General features: G+C 40.3%; 1 protein-coding gene across 2 annotated transcripts in view; it reads left to right on the top strand.

The window, feature by feature from the left end:
* Nucleotides 1-16,366, top strand: part of rgs12b (regulator of G protein signaling 12b) — a 35,511-nt gene that overhangs the window by 16,822 nt on the left and 2,323 nt on the right. The window contains exons 6-18 of one of the 2 annotated variants that reach the window (XM_085911868.1): nucleotides 6,074-6,095; nucleotides 10,197-10,366; nucleotides 11,053-11,145; nucleotides 11,248-11,391; nucleotides 11,864-12,046; nucleotides 12,132-12,282; nucleotides 12,511-12,605; nucleotides 12,774-12,977; nucleotides 13,652-13,725; nucleotides 13,836-13,962; nucleotides 14,061-14,157; nucleotides 14,252-14,304; nucleotides 16,183-16,354. In XM_085911868.1, the coding sequence (XP_085767994.1) occupies nucleotides 6,074-6,095; nucleotides 10,197-10,366; nucleotides 11,053-11,145; nucleotides 11,248-11,391; nucleotides 11,864-12,046; nucleotides 12,132-12,282; nucleotides 12,511-12,605; nucleotides 12,774-12,977; nucleotides 13,652-13,725; nucleotides 13,836-13,962; nucleotides 14,061-14,157; nucleotides 14,252-14,304; nucleotides 16,183-16,354 (1,585 nt within the window). The remainder of the gene's footprint in view (nucleotides 1-6,073; nucleotides 6,096-10,196; nucleotides 10,367-11,052; nucleotides 11,146-11,247; nucleotides 11,392-11,863; nucleotides 12,047-12,131; nucleotides 12,283-12,510; nucleotides 12,606-12,773; nucleotides 12,978-13,651; nucleotides 13,726-13,835; nucleotides 13,963-14,060; nucleotides 14,158-14,251; nucleotides 14,305-16,182; nucleotides 16,355-16,366) is intronic. The other variant, XM_085911870.1, reaches the window with a different exon arrangement.

Below are 16,366 nucleotides of genomic sequence, written 5' to 3'. Positions count from 1 at the left end.
CAGGCATTCAGTCTTTGTTTCTGAGTGAGTGAGTGAGTTAAGTTAAATTTTGATTTATTTCTCATATAATCAAAAAATATATTGCTCATCCAAAGTGTTTTCTATAGAACAAAAAAAGACATACTTGCATGATGCATTGTCTCAAGCTGAAACATTAATACGTAATTTTAATTTGTAATTGCAAAAAAATGTTGGTCTTGAAATGAGGCTGTGATTTGAAAAGGGAGGTCAGAAGAAGAGGCTGGAGAGCTGAAGGCTGTGCTGGAACAGGATTGGCAGACTAACCTTTGTTCCCTCCTCCTCCTCAGCTCACACTGACTGGTCGGGGCGTGTCTCTATGGAAACAAGCCGTTTGTGTGTGTGTGTGTGCATGTGAGAGACTGCGAGAGAATGGAACTTCCTGGTCAGTTTGTCGGTTAAACATAGATTGAGTCAGCCATGGGACGTAATAAGAGAAAACTAATATCTTAGCAATGTTTTGGCTTACCAGCAGCTTTAACTTCTAGTTCAGTGTGTGTGTGTGTGTGAGTATATGTGCATGTGTGTGACAGATGTGCAAAACCATGGTTTCATCCATGTTAGATGCCTACATGGGTTTCCTGTTCTAAAGATCTCCAGAAGAAGCTCAGTGGGTGTCCCAGTGCAAATGTGTGAGTGTGTTGTGTGTTTTTGTGAGCAACATGTAAATGAAGTAGTCAGTAGGCAGCAGGATGAGCTTGAGAAAGAGGCTCTCCTTTAAGCGGGTCTGGAACTTCAATACAGTGAGTAGTGCACACTCTCGCATGCATATCATCTTACACATATTGCTAATCTAGTAACTGTATTCTTTTCAGATCATAAAAGTGCTTCGATTCAATGACTGCGTATACTGTCCATCTACTGATTTGTGTGATAGGATTTCAAGTCAAACAAAATTGTGGTTGCTTTAAAATGTCCTATGCATATTGTGTAAAAACGGAAAAAAATACACTACTGTTCAAAAGTTTGGGGTCACTTAGAAATGTCTTTATTTTTCATATAAAATTGCTATTTTTCAATGAGGATAACAAAACTAATCATTGTTAGTGTGGTTAATGACTTTGTCTGTTTTTAATGCAATATCTACATACAACCATCCATCCAGTGTTCTAACACTGCACTGTTTGCTAATATGTTAGAAGGCTAATGGATGACCCTTGAAAACCTTGTGCATTTATGTTAGTTTTCATGGAAAACACCAAATTGTTTGGGTGACCCCAAACTTTTGAATGGTAGTGTATAATCAAAGTTAATGTAAAGCATGAAACTCATTTTCTAAAGTGCAATTACTGCACGTGTTGTTTGTGTGCCTTTAAGGGGAGCGGCCTTGTGAGAATAGAAACAGATGTGAAAGTTGCTCTACTAACCAGCTTTTATAGTGTTCAATTGCTGCTAGTTCATTTTGTGGCATTATGAGAGGACTAATTATAAATAGATGAATCTAGCATGTGTAATATGATTCATCAATTTAATTTTCTAATTTTAAATAGTGTATCTGAAAGGCAGGTACATACCAGTATGGAAAATGACTCAATCTTAGAAATTTCCCAATCTTGTCATCATTTTTGAAATATCAACAAATGTTATCTCAACATAACGTCGTCCTCCCAGGGCATCGGGTGTAAAAGTGCGCCAACTTTATCGCCGTGACGACCCCTGACGAGGGGGCTAAATTAACCGACTGTGTAAAGGTCATGTGTAATTCCGATATTGTAGAACGGATGGTAATATTGACTGAAAATATCTTTATGGATTGTGTACTTTATCCTCGCGAAGCCTTGGAACAAATATTTTGCGTGGACTTGAACCATTTTTTTCCTCCCTCTTTTAAATGCCGTCTCCAGTCCAAGATGGAGGCATTGACAGAAATTGGGACAAATGGACACTAAAACAAAAAGAATTTCCTGGCCACTGTTAGTCACAATGTATCATTTTTACACAGCCAAGACAAACGTCTGTGTGAGCCTGTGCACATTACAGAAGACAAAGGAAAAATGCGCTAACTGCTTCTATTCCTTCACTTCTCCAATTATGAAGTTTGCTGTTGTGACTGGTTGCTACAGTCTTTGTATTTCATTCAAACAGATGTGTTTGATCGCATTGGATGGAGATCGGTTAATTCTTTGCGACAGCGGTAAGCTCAAGGCGAGCAGCCAAATGAAATCGACAACATTCATCACCCTTTTAGCCCTCTTAGTCACGTCTGATGTGTGACTGACTCACTTGTTGGGAAACAAACATGAACTGCATTCCTTCCCATTGCGGATATTGATTACAAGACCTTCAGACTTGCCCGGGAATTCCAGCATCACATCAAAATTGAGTGATTTCGATTTAGTCAGTGAATTGTTATTACGTGTGATTTGAGCAGCCACCAGTGAGTTCTAATTTCTGTCTTGCCTCTCCTACATTCAGACGAAGCAGTTGTAAAGACTTGGCAGGGTGTCTCCAGGCCTCTCAATGGCCACCACTATTCACCTCATATTCAAAAGTAAACACTCCGTCACGCACATGTTTCAAACTGTTGGTGCAACAGCTTTCTCTTCAGCTGGAAGCGTGTTTGTGTGTGTGCCAAATTTGGAATTCAAAAATCAAAATATCACTTTTTTTGGAGTTCAATGTTTTAGGGTTCTCCCTGCCACCTTTTAAGACGACTTCAAGAAATCAGAGTTTCTCCATATTGAAGTCTTCTCCGATGATATTTACTTGATTTATATGCAGGTGGATGTCATTCCTGACTAAACAGAACCAGGAAATGGTTTCCGTGCTGCAAACAGCGGCGTCTTTGTGTTTCGTTGAGTGCATATGTGATCCTTCATAGTTTTCTCGCGCGAGTAGACATGTTTTATTCACCAAGTGAAGTGTCTCGACCTGCTTTGTGTCTCATTCTATAATGCGACCCCCTTCTTTTTCACGAGTCATTGTTCCAACTTGAAGCCCATGTGCACACAAGGAATGTTTTGGAAGATTCCGTTTGTTTAAAGGAACTTTTATAGGCGTTCGCAATTATAAAAACAGTTGAAGCGGATGGCTATAAATTGTGCTCAGTGTTTAGCTCAACGTCCTGGGTATATAGCGGATAATGTAAGCCTCTACCTTCACCCAACTCACAGTTAATAAATCACTTGAGAGTAACTTGCAAGTTGACCAACCACTCCCTGCATGCACAAATATATGGAAGGTCAACAAAAACAACCGGGCACATGGCTACACGGTGAGATGACAACAAAATACAGTCGACCACCTCAAACTGAATTGTTAGGGCCAAGTATAACTGTGATAACTATAAGTTGGCAATGTATAGTGGTCAAGTGTTTCCCTTTGGGTACCAGTGGCACACATTGTAGTCATTTTTTCTTCTGAGAATTGGCATGTTTATTTAAGTACTGTGAAGGAATAGAAGATGGCTTTACAGTAGATTCATTTTCACGTCTTTTTTTTCCCACGTCATTCATTCATTCTAAGCATAAACAAGACCTAAACAATATGAGACCAATCATTATTTTCCACTTCGCACTTCTGCTATCAGGGATGGCTGGCATATGCCAGCAGCAGGAGGGAGCCTGAGAAAAGGTAGATGAAGTGATGAAATAATAGAGAATGGGCTGGGGGGAAAAAAACGTGTTTTTAATTAGTGTTACTGAATATGCCTGGATTGGCCAAAAGGGGAGACAAAAAAAGGAGAGCATGAGAAAGTTTTTGGGGGAGTGAAAGAGGCAGAGAGATTTGAAGCCTTTACTAGGGGCCAAACCACCCCACCGCAGGGAACGTCTGGAAGTGATCACATTAAGAGTTGGAGTCGAGGTGAAGACGAACGCACCCTACATAAAACTGGATTCTCCTATATAAAACATGCACACGCTCATAAACTCACTCACACACACACACGCACACACCAGAAATGCGTGCAAGAAGCTCTCACAGTCAACGACCACAAAGTCATATCAAATGTCTTTTGACTTATGGGAAATGACCTCTTCTCTTCCAGAGGATATTAAAAAGAAATAAATGCAGACATTACACAGAGCGTAACATATGGCCACCTTACATCTTCTAGTGGAATCGAAGGTTTTATTTTCCGCAAGACCTTTCTCATATTTATATTTGATATCTCCCAGGTTACTGTATAAATTAGTAGTTGGCAAGCTCAATTTGTGTGACTTATTTGAAGGATGTAACCAGGACTATTCTTTACATTAGTAGTCAAGGGACATGACTTGATTCTCCTTTTGTTGCTGTTGTTGGCCTCGGTTGCTTAGTGTCAGAACTTCTGAGCCAAAACTTGTCAGGAGGTCTGTGAAACAGGCCAGTGATGAACCCAAGAGGCAGATCCAGTTAACAGTTTGCTGGTTGCAAAAGGGCATGCGTAGGTCAGCCACGTCAGTATCACTATTTTTATTTCTTGACATCCATGTGGATTTTGATCCTCTCACAAGATGACCACAGTAGACAACAAAGTCCCGCTTGAATATTTTAATGGGAAAGCAAATGACTAACTAGGTGGGGTCAAGGAAGATTCCGTTGAATTTTGTCCAACCACAATCACTTGGCTGACATACTACAAAGTCACCACTCCCCAGTAAAGCTACAGAAGCTGTACTGTAAGTGTCCATTACACATCATATGACTTTTGTGATGAACTTAATCACTTTCATCCTCATGCCGAAAACATTCCACACAATAATCTTCCCTTATCGCAATCTGCCTTGTGATCGTTTTGAATGAAGATGAAAATAAACATGTTGCAATTGTATCCACTGCCAGTGCACAGATGAGCATTGTTAGTTTAAATTTAAACAGACATATTACATTGTGTGAACTTGTATTTCCTGCTTTGTTAAAAAGTTTCTTTGTAATAATATGAAGCCTAACTAGTCAAAACAGCAGCCATTTTGACCAAAAATTACATCACAGTTCACAGTTCTCAGGTCATAACCAATCGCGGCTCACCAGTTTTCCGAAGCCGAGTCATCATTGGTTGTGACCTGAGACCTGGCAACTGTAAAGTCAATTTTACTCATCAGCAAAACTGTCGTCCGCTCGAATGGATAAACACGGGTGGATTTTGCTGCTTAAATCATATTCCACAAACACAATAAACAAAAATAATAATAATAAAAAATAAAAATCTTGTGGTTGGCTTTCCCTTTAAACAAAACAAACCAAAAAACTACCAGGCCCTTATTTAAAATGCACATGATAGTAGAATGGAGGACTTACATTTCAGGGCTTGAGCAATGAATTCAAGATGAGTCTGTAGTCAATTTGGAGGGTTTACGAGCTGAACATTTAACCCGAGTGCAATAACATGTGATGGGGCGCTCCGAAATGGCAGATTAAAGGTGAAAATACAGTACCTCATGGCAACATTTGTTGGATTTAGCATGCCCTACAGGGCACCCTCTAATTTGTAAAGACAAATTGGGGGTTCTCACGTACTGGTCATTTCTTTCTTAAAATATCACTTTAGCAAAATGATGCACTTCTCTTTCTCTGGCTATTCATCTTATTCCTAAATAGTGTTTTGAAAAATATTGTTTCTAAACTTCCCTTCAAGTCATCTCACCTTAAACGTTAAGTTTCTAGATGATTTATTGTATGGGTAAAAAAACGTGGATATACTGACATCTATATATAAAATAAATTGCAGCCCTTAGTGAGTTTCATTTAAATGTTTTTTCTGGATGTCTGTCTGTTTCTGGGACTCGAATTAGGGATTGATTGGATTTTTGTCTATGTGACATTCACTTGAGAGTGTATTGCTGTTGTGTGAGCAGCACCCACAGACAGTAAGCACCTCCCGTCTAGGGAGGTGTTCTTGCAGAGCAGGCACATCCAGTTCACAGATGATTCCACCCACTGAGGACTTGAGTCTATCATGATGTGTGTGTCTGCGTCAGATCCTGTGGAAAGTGTTCCTTCGTCCCGTCACGAGTGTGTCCACTCGGGCCAGATGCCTGTTGGCCTTCCCATCACTGTATGAGCATGTGTTTGAGTGTCTTTTATCTGTGATGAGGAGAGATTGTAATCCATGTCTCTCTGTTTTTTTTTACAGTCTACCGCAGTCTCCGACGGAGGTGAGTTACTGTTTTATCTTATTGTTTTCACTTATTGTAATTATTGCTGTGTTCTCATGATCTGCTCGTGCTCAACCAGTTAATGGTAACTGACACACTTTTTCCACGTGTCAAGTTGTTGAAGTACCATGACAGAATTATTGGGGTGGCGGCCGTGGCATTTGAAATTTGAACGTCACAAAAATTTGGATGCTTTCACACATCCAAGCAGTAAACAGTGGAGTTGTTTGACCTGCTCAGCCTTTCCCCGTCCTTTATTCGAATGCCGTGTCTTGATTTAGCTTCAAAACAAGTTTGCCACACAGATAATATGTGTTGGCAAGTCCTGTTATAGAACGAAGCCAAATTATTTGATTTAACGCTAGGCCACGTTCATTTGCAGTCAAACGAGCCATCTCCCACGGTATTGCTTAAATGAATATTCCGTGTCTGCCACCCTGTTGTTGCTCAACATGTGGCGAGACAAACAAAAGGCATTGGTTGTGGATCATGCTAATGCTTTGACACCTCGCTGTCACAGCAGATGGGAGATAAAAGGAAGAGCTGGAGGTGAGAGAGGCAAAGAGACAAAAGGGATGGAGGCATGTTGGATTTTGAGTGCTCACTTGTCACGCACCCGGCAGAAAGGAGGCACAGGATACATCAAATAGGCACTTCATTAGGTACACCTCAACAAAAATTTGAATATATTTAAAAAAAAAAAAAAAGAAGTTCATTGCTTTATCGGCTTGTCCCACACACTGTGTGTAATATGTGGTTAGATAATAATCCAACACAAATTTACATGGTTTTCGTGGTCTAGTTATTTGATAAAATGATGATCACTATGATGGTCGGTCACTATGTTGTAACTGCCCTTTTAACAAACTTGTCACTTCCTCCATTAGAGACTTAGTTGCACCTATGTTTCATAGTTTTCATCAAATGACTATGTTTATTTTGATGTTGTGAAATTTGATATGTCCACTCGTGACTAAACTGTGCAAGCGTGCATTTTAAACAACATAACATCTACTTCATCTGATGAATATGGAGTTCAGTTGAAAAACTCAACTTTTTTTGAGTGAAATGAGTGTTTCTCAAAGGCATCTCACAGTCATGTCAAGTCAGTAATACTCTGCTTTTATATCCCCAGTGACACTACCGGAAAGGTTGTGGTTGTAGTTTGATGTGGGGCAGCACAGTGGCCAACTGGTTTGCACAGTTCAGCCTTCTTTTGTGGAGTTTGGATGTCCTCCCATAGTGTGTCCTCTAAGACACACTTAGAACCACCTCCTCATTTGAATAATATTTCCTTTTGCATCACAAGACTTAAAAACTGCCAAATTCAAAAAAAAAAGAAAAGTAAAAATAAAAACAAATATAAAGAATATAATTGAAAAATCTAAGTTAAAAAAATGTTATGGAAAAAAAAACAACAACAAAAAATATATAATCAAAAATGAAAAACAAATAGGACAATAACAAACAAGATTTATGAAATAAATAAAAATAGAAAATATAAATAGTAATAACTAATAAATATGTGAATAAAATGAATTTTTTTTATATATTCTTTCAGTTATATATTTTTTATTTTTGTTTTTATTTTATTTTCTCTATATATTTTTATTTTGGCGGTTTTATTCCTCCATATCACCCCACCTCTCGCCTGAAATCAAATGAGGTGGATTCCAGCACACTTGTGACCCTGATGAGGACAAGTGACATAGAAAATGGGTGGACAGTTACCTCTATATTAGTTACATGAAACTGAGAGAGTCAAAAGTATCAGCGATATTTCTTAGCATTACCTTTGCTGCATGGATTCAAAAATGTTTGCCCTGCATTGACAAGGCAAGAAAACTATTGGTAACAAACTCCTAATGAATACTGCAGCGTGTGCTTGTGCTCGTGTGTGTCAGTGTATGTGTGTGTGTGTATGTGTGAGCGTGTGTGCGCACATCCTGTCATTTTCCCTTCCATCCTCCCTCAGCTCTGAATTATTTATCATTTCAAGGCCCATGTCGGCATGTATCACTTACCCACTGAGCATATCATTGGTGAACGCAGGCCCATTATACATGCATGTGGCCGAGTGTTGTGACCCGAGTCTCTTGGGCTGTTAATCTGACCGCATCTTTTCCCCCTTCCATTCTTTTCTACCTTGTCCTCCTTGCCAGAGTGTCACAGTGTGTGCGTGTGTGTGCCTGTTAGTGTGAGTATGGATGGTGGGGCTTGGCTACCGCTTAGAATTCGCTACCGCTGGCACCACACTGGTTCCTACCAGCTCTACCCAGGTGAGGAGACAGCTACTGAAGATTTACCGTGCTGGAGCAAGTTAAAATATAATGCTTTTCTTGCTTTGTTTGTGTGCAATTTCCTGTACGCAGTTTTATAACCACAACATATGTTTTCCAATTTTGTTCCTATATGTTTTGGGGGTAAATACACACACATTGATTGCCATAAAAAATATTTAAAAAAACATATTTACTATGTAGAAAATGATCTCTGTCCAAACATATCTGACTTGAATAGAAATTTGCTTTATAGCAGTTGAGTTGAGTTGAATGGAGTTAAATTGAGTTGAGTTGAGTTGAGCGGTTTTGGTGTTGTGGTTGGTTCCAAAAAGGCAAACTATAGAAGGGACTCATACCAGGGTGTGTACATATTGTACATAGAGTGCAAAAATGTCCTGCTATTTGTCACAGAATAACTGAAGAGTGGGAGTGTGGACGTAATGAGCTGCAACTGGTTCCTTGTACCAAGTGTGTCTGGGCGTGTTGATAAAAAGCTGTTACTAATCTTAATGGTATGGTGTTTTCCTCCTACAGTAACTAATTGTGCAACACAAAAGTGTGGTGAGTTAGTTTAAAAAGTGTACAATGTTGTGAGTCTGTCCTGAAAGAATTAGTCCTTTGATGGATAGTTGTCACATCACTCGGTATTAGGTCATTTTAGTATGATGATTTCCATGGAAATTCCTCGAAAGCTCCAATTTAATCGTGTCGACATTGTACCATACTGTATGACCAACAATAAGTTTGAAATTGTATTGTTCTTATTCTACTGTGGGATCTTTTTGAGGTGGGGCACACTTATTATTTGTTTGCTAAAAGTCATTTTTTATGCTCGAATGCAAATTTAGTTTGAGCAAGCAACTGCCAGTCATTTTTTTACCGCTCACTTTTCTTATTATCTGATGTGTATTACGTTATCTGTTATTTCTCACTAAGTGGCATTATTTATGGAGTTATTCAAGTATTCAAAATATTCAAAACAGTTGGTTTAGTTTAGTTCCATATAAAATACAATATTAAAGCGATATTAATCTGAAAGTAGATTGTGCTTGGCTGGTTGCATATTCATTTCTTGCCAGGGCAGGTTTAGTCTGGTGTGTTGGTGAATTTGCTACATTCAAATTGCAAGCCCCTGGCGCACCTAGCAATTTATTGACATAAAGTAGACTAAAATTGAGACTGGCTAAAACCAGATCTCAGTGGGGACAGAGGAAGTGCAATTTAATTTTGGTGGATTTGATCCAAGCGCAATTTGATTTGATCTGATTTTATATAATATTTATTTAAACAGTGAATAGTTCCTATTGAAAGCGCATATTGAATAATAGATAATTATCACCAATGCATAGAAGATCAAAAAGCTTATCTATCCATATTTTCGGGAGAGGTTTGTGCTTAAATGCAGCACATGCAACCATTTTTGTTATATCCACTTTGCACCTTGAGCCCCGTCCCCGCTAAGGCGTATTTAACATTTTCGGTGGGCATGCGCACACACGCACCACTCATTTGCACCTCTGAATTTATTCATTATGTTCTGTCCTTAGCTTAATACCAAAAATGATTATCTTTGTCTCATAGTAAAATGAATTAGATACATAATGATGTGATGGAAATGTTTATTTATTTTATAAAACAGCAAAGATTTCAAAAGAGTTTGAAATTTCATCACTTATAATATCGTGCAGGTTAAAAGCCAAAAAATGAAACATAAGTGGAATCCAATTGTGTGTGTGTGTGTGTGTGTGTGTGTGTGTGTGTGTGTGTGTGTGTGTGTGTGTGTGTGTGTGTGTGTGTGTGTGTGTGTGTGTGTGTCTAGAACTGAACAGTGTGGAGCTACAGGGCTGCAGCAGTGACAATAGTCTGAACAGTAATGCCAGCCTCCCCAGTGTGCAGAGTCACCGGCGCCACACCGAGAGGAGAGTGGCCAGCTGGGCCGTGTGCTTCGAGAGGCTGCTGCAGGACCCCGTGGGAGTCCGCTACTTCTCGGTAACATATTGTAATTGCTCTTCTCCACGCTACATTTGCAGGGACATTATGGCTTGAGCCTCTTGACTTTGCTTGTCAAGTGTTCCCTGGAATGTGTCAGTTGAGAAACTACCTGATGTAGTGGTGATAGTTCAAGTAAGTTAAATTCACTCTCAGAAAAATTAAAGGTGCTATAAGTAAAAGAAATGGAATACATATAACACTCAAGGACCACAGTTTGCAGTCCAGCATCTGCAAACCGGCAGATTTGAATTTAGAACATGCCTTGATTACTTGTATAGAAAGTTTTTATAGCAGCATTGCTTTGGCACCATTTGGTCATATCTTGGTGCTAAGGAACAACTTGAGAAGCTTCATTTAGACAAAAGTAGTCCTTTGCCATCCTCACGTGGCATCTAAAGTAATCATTTTGCACTGGGGCTCACTCTTCAAAGGTTCTCCCTTTACCCACTAATTTCCCATTTTCTGTCCTGGAAATGATTCTTCAACTTCAATAAATATCACAATGGGTACAAAAATATTGTTTGGACCCTGTGTGGCACAAGTGGACCCCATTTGACATATGTCTGTAAAACGTACCTGTTCCAGAAAAAAATGCTAATCATATTACTAATGTAATCCTGACCTTGATTATACATACCAGGTAAATGCTGCTTCATTGGTATCCCTCATTGTTGTTCCTGCAGGAATTCCTGAAGAAAGAGTTCAGTGAGGAGAATATTTTGTTCTGGCAGGCTTGCGAGTTCTTCAGCCACGTTCCTGAAAATGACAAGAAGCAGGTACAGCATACACCGTGTATACTTTATATTTCAATCACTCCCATTTTCTTGCAATATATATATTTTTAGACGCTATAGCTTGCTCTGCCGTCTTGCTTGCAGTTGTCTCAACGAGCCAGAGAGATCTACAACAGTTTCTTGTCCAGCAAAGCCACCACCCCGGTCAACATTGACAGTCAAGCTCAGCTCGCTGACGACATCCTCAATGCCCCCCGACCTGAAATGTTCAAGGAGCAACAGTTACAGGTTGGCTGTGCAACCAAACCAGAAATTTGTTGGATTTAGATAACACCGGTGTGGGAGGGGGGGGGGATGAAAATGCTATTTTGACACTGAATTAGTGTTGGACTTGTGGTTTCTTATACAACACGAGATAAGCGAGGCATGTTGTGCAGAGGGGGGAAACTTGAACAGAAAAGCTCTATTGACTGAATTGAAAATGTTACTGTTGAGAGTCACAAGGCTAAAAGGCTATCCTTAAAAATCACCCTTGACTCATCTAACATGAAATCTCCAGATAGTGAACCTTAATTGTGGTTTTCCAAAACATCCTTAAGCCTGATGACATAACTGCAATTTTGACACCTGTATAAAGGAGTCAGTCATACGACCGCAAACAATCGTCTTTGTACAAGTACTGGAATGTGGGTCCCCTCTCCAATCATTTGTCTTTTCCCTCCCTGTGTTGATTACTTCTCTTTGCTTCTGCCATTTTTAGATTTTCAACCTGATGAAGTTTGACAGCTATACACGTTTCCTCAAGTCTCTCCTCTACCAAGCCTGCATGTTAGCAGAGGTGGAAGGCCGACCCCTGCCTGACCCATACCACGTACCCAGCAGCCCCACATCCAAACACAGCACCACCGGCTCGGACCGCTCTAACCTGTCCACACCCAAGAAGGTAAGCACAAACACCTGCGCGTCGACCTCTCTGCTGCATGTCAAAACAACTGCCCATTTCCTCTTTTCCGGTTTGGGTCCTACAGGAGGACAAAAGGAGCAAGTCAGGCCGCTCTTTGAATGACGACAGCCGGGAGGATTCGGGAGACCGCAGGAAGGGCATGTTCTTCTCCTGGTCTCGCAACAGGAGCTTTGGCAAAGGCCCAAAGAAGCGAGAACTGACCGACTTTAATTACAGTCAGTAAATCTTCATACTTAATCATATGTTTTCAATTTCCTCATTTTGGGCAAGACAACGCCATTGTGTAAATGTAACAAGTCCAATTGCTGAATAGTTTGTTCGCATGTGGCACAATGACAACATGTTTCCAAGCTTTATCACAGTTCCAGTAGAATATATTTCACATTTATGTTTGATCAAAAACCATCTATGTCTTGAGTTTTTTTAAATGAAATATCTTTCAGATTTCTCCGGTAGCAATGGTCGACGTGAGTCCCAGGGTTCTCTGTCCTCGGGCGCCAGTTTGGAGCTGGGGATGTCTGCTTCTGGGAAGAATGAGGTGAGTCTGGAAAAACTAAAACACATCACGTTACGTTGCTAGTAAGCCAAACTTTCATGGGAGCATGAATGTAACTTGATCTCATCATTGTTCTTCACTTTTTATTCCCGCGTGTTCCACACCTCCTTCCGTCGTTTTCTTACAGTCTTGTCTGTGTCGGTCCTTCAGGGAGATGTTTCCCGTGTGGGGGTATCAGAACGTGGAGGAGGCAGCGCCGTCCTGAGGCAGTGTAACATCAACCTGCCAGATGGTTCTTGTTGCTCTGTGCCGCTGAGGGCCGGCGTGTCCATCAGGGATTTGTTACTGGGGCTCTGTGAGAAGATCTGCATCAACCTGGCAGCTATCGACCTCTTCTTGGTCGGAGGGGAAAAGGTAGTACAAAACACATGTATGTGCCGCTTCCCAAAGTATTTAAGTCACAATGTTTTGGTCCCAAAAAGTCACATGGGAAGATAACTGATGCGTTTTAATGGACCGTAGTGCAGCATACTGAAGTGATGCTCAGTGTCCCGTTTCAAAGCAGTTATTCCCTTTGGAAATACTCTACTAGAAATGAAATTCTTCACACTATTCACTGTATCAGTTTGAACTATTTGAATTCATATTATATGTCAAACAAAAGTTTTTCAAATCAAGGCGTATGAAAACAATCGAGTCTAAAAGTCAAATAAAATCTAAACCACGGTAAACTACACGCACAAAAACACACACACTGCTTAAATGTCTAATTGTATCTGTCCGTTGTTCAAATTCACACTTGTGTGACCTGGGCAACATTTGACTTTGGAGGTTCAGCTTTAATTAGCTCTTGTTGTCAACTTCCACAGCATTTCTATGAGTTCTGTTTTGTATAACTGCTCTACGAGTTTCATTATGATCAACTTGCATGCATTTCCATTTAAAAGGCTGCTGAATTGTTGTTTTAATTATTGGCTTCATTTGAAGTTGCTCCCGGCGGTCATCATAATGATGATTACGAAAAGATCTTGTAATGGTTTTTAATGACAAGACCAAAGCATTTTATGATTTTTATTTTCATTTTCCAGCCACTTGTTTTGGATCAAGACTGCATGACCTTGTGTTCTCGGGACCTCCGACTTGAAAAGCGTACTCTCTTTAGGTCAGAAACTTTACGTCCTTTGTATTGTGACTTGTGCAGCATTGATGGAACCTCTTTGACGTTTTGAGCAAGTTCTTCAAGCTCTGAACTCTATTTTCCTTTTGTTCCAGGCTAGATTTGGTCCCTATTAACCGCTCGGTGGGCCTAAAAGCAAAGCCCACCAAGCCAGTGACGGAGGTTCTCAGGCCAGTGGTGGCCAAGTATGGTCTGCACCTCTCCGATTTGGTTGCACGTATTGTAAGTGTAGTTCTTGAGCGCTGGGACTTTGCAATATTGCATTAGCGTGTATAATTGGTCTCTCTGAATTCTGTTTCTCTGAATTGGTGTGTTTCAAGAGTGGCGAATCAGAGCCCTTAGATCTCGGTCTTCCCATATCCAATCTGGATGGGCTGCGAGTGGTATTGGATTCGGTGGATCACATGCCGGGAAAAGGTAATAAAAAATTGCACATGCAGTCTGTGTTCAAAGAAAAAGGCGTATTTTATAATGGAGTGACTCCACCTTCCGTTGACTTCCTCTCCTTCAGCACCGTCCAAAAGCCACATCGGGGCTTCCACAAGCAGGAACCAATCAACAACAGTAAGATGCCATCCAGCTTTTCTATCATCTGACTCTGGAATGTTTCATAACCCACTGAATGTCGCCACTTCCTGATGATGATATCACGCTACTAAGTGTCTCCCCCGCTGTCCTCAGTTGACTCATGTCTGTTTGCAATGTGCCCAGGTGTATGACACGTGTCTATGGCAGCATCCGGCCGTCTGTGTGTCTGTGTGTGTTTGTGTGTTTATTATGATGGGCAGTGAGCCACGTCACATTCCCAAATTCTCTCTTCTGTTTTTGTGGGCTGTCTGTGGTCCAATGCATCGGCAACTTTTCCATCTGCTTTCTTATTTCTTTCTTCTGTGATAAGACCGCTGATCAAGCCGTGCCACTCTTGAAAGCTTCATAAAATCCATCTGGAAGAGAATTAGTTGGTGGTGGGGGTATCATAGCTGTAGATTGTAGATTTTGTTTATCTAATTGATGGCAATCTGCAATTTGCTTCTCCATTAGTTGTTGGAAGTTGTGGTGTGTGTCACAGTTTTGTGGGTGCATTGTACACAGGGTTCAAATTTGTGTCCTTGATGTACTAAGTGTGTACGTATGTGTGGAAATATATATATATATATATATATATATATATATATATATATATATATATATATATATATATATATATATATATATATATATATATATATTTTTTTTTTTTTTTATATATATATGTGTGTGTGCGTGTGTGTGTGTGTGTGTGTGTACCCCTTTCAACCCTTTATAGCAGCGGTTTCCAACCATTTGACATTGTTTGGATAAATGAAACCCCCAAGCGATAAAATCGTGTTACAGCAAACAAACCAACAAGCAAATAAATAACATGGGTATTCTTTGACAAAAGGCCCCATGTTGCATAATCAGTATCACTTTAGGCACATCAACAAAATGAAGGCTGTATTTAAAATAAAACACTCCGTCTGACTTAATTCACAGTGTGGAACAAATTTATTAGACCACCTGTCATCCAGCAGCACCAAGTGCTTTGATATGGACTTTTTTTTTTTCATTTTCACTGTGTTACCGTTTTGAATAGTAATGAGAAATTTCAAACCATTTGCCTTTCTATGAGCGCATTTTTTCCACTTGTCTTCTCTGAGAAGAATTTATATAGAATTGCTGGGTAGCAATCAACCACCCATGCGATATTCTCATCAGCAATGCAAGTGAACAACCAAATTTTCATTCGTAACTTCATAAACTACCATTACTCTTACCATCACGGAAGCAGGAAAAAAAATACTCTCAACACATTTTTTTTTAGCACTGATATCAACTATACGTAGCTTTTCGGTGACATAGAGAAAAAGAAAAAAAATCTGTGTTCCTTTGCAATTGTAAATGGATGCAATTGTGAATGGAACAAACTTTTTTTTTTTTTCACTTGTCACTTTAGAGTCTCTCATACGCTTGACTTTCAGTCATGATGCAATATGATTTGTCTGCTCCAGTACATGAAAAACCAAAAAACTGGCAGCCGCTGCTTTAATTGGCACCCTTTGAAATACTTGGGAATCCCAAGTTCCACCCCACGGTGCTTAAGTAGCCTACATTGCAATGATGATTTGTATTTTGTTGAAATCAAGCTCTTCTATTGCCTCATATGTATGGTCCAAGTTACCCAAAAAAGCGCCAACTTGTTATTAAGATTCCAAGAAAGTCATCGGCCATGAATCCCATCACGCCCACACTTGCATTATCAAGATGCAATTTAATAGCCCCCCCCCCCCCCCCCCCTTCTTCTTGATAAGTGGACCCCACGCTCCATCCAAATGCTGTCACGCTGGTCTCCATCAGTAGCTCTAATCACTAGTCCTGCTGTACGTTGACGCCTCTCCGCTCCGCTCTCCTTGTGGCTCCCAGGGGGAGGACAGGCAGTCAAGGAAAGCCGCTTCCACCCACCCCCATGGGGAAAATGGCAAGGCTGGGCCCGGCCTTGACACAAGGAGCCAGGCCTTACCCAACCACTCTGTCTCTCTTCATAAGGCTCCGGAGAAAAGAAAGCAGAAAAAGATTAATATAGACGAAGCTGAAGGTAAAGATACAA

Source organism: Syngnathus leptorhynchus, chromosome 5, assembly GCF_054491065.1.
Source record: "Syngnathus leptorhynchus isolate UIUO chromosome 5, UIUO_Slep, whole genome shotgun sequence".
Classification (NCBI taxonomy): Eukaryota; Metazoa; Chordata; class Actinopteri; order Syngnathiformes; family Syngnathidae; genus Syngnathus; species Syngnathus leptorhynchus.
The sequence above is the reverse complement of the archived record's forward strand: the minus strand, read 5'-3'. Positions and strand labels throughout refer to the sequence as shown.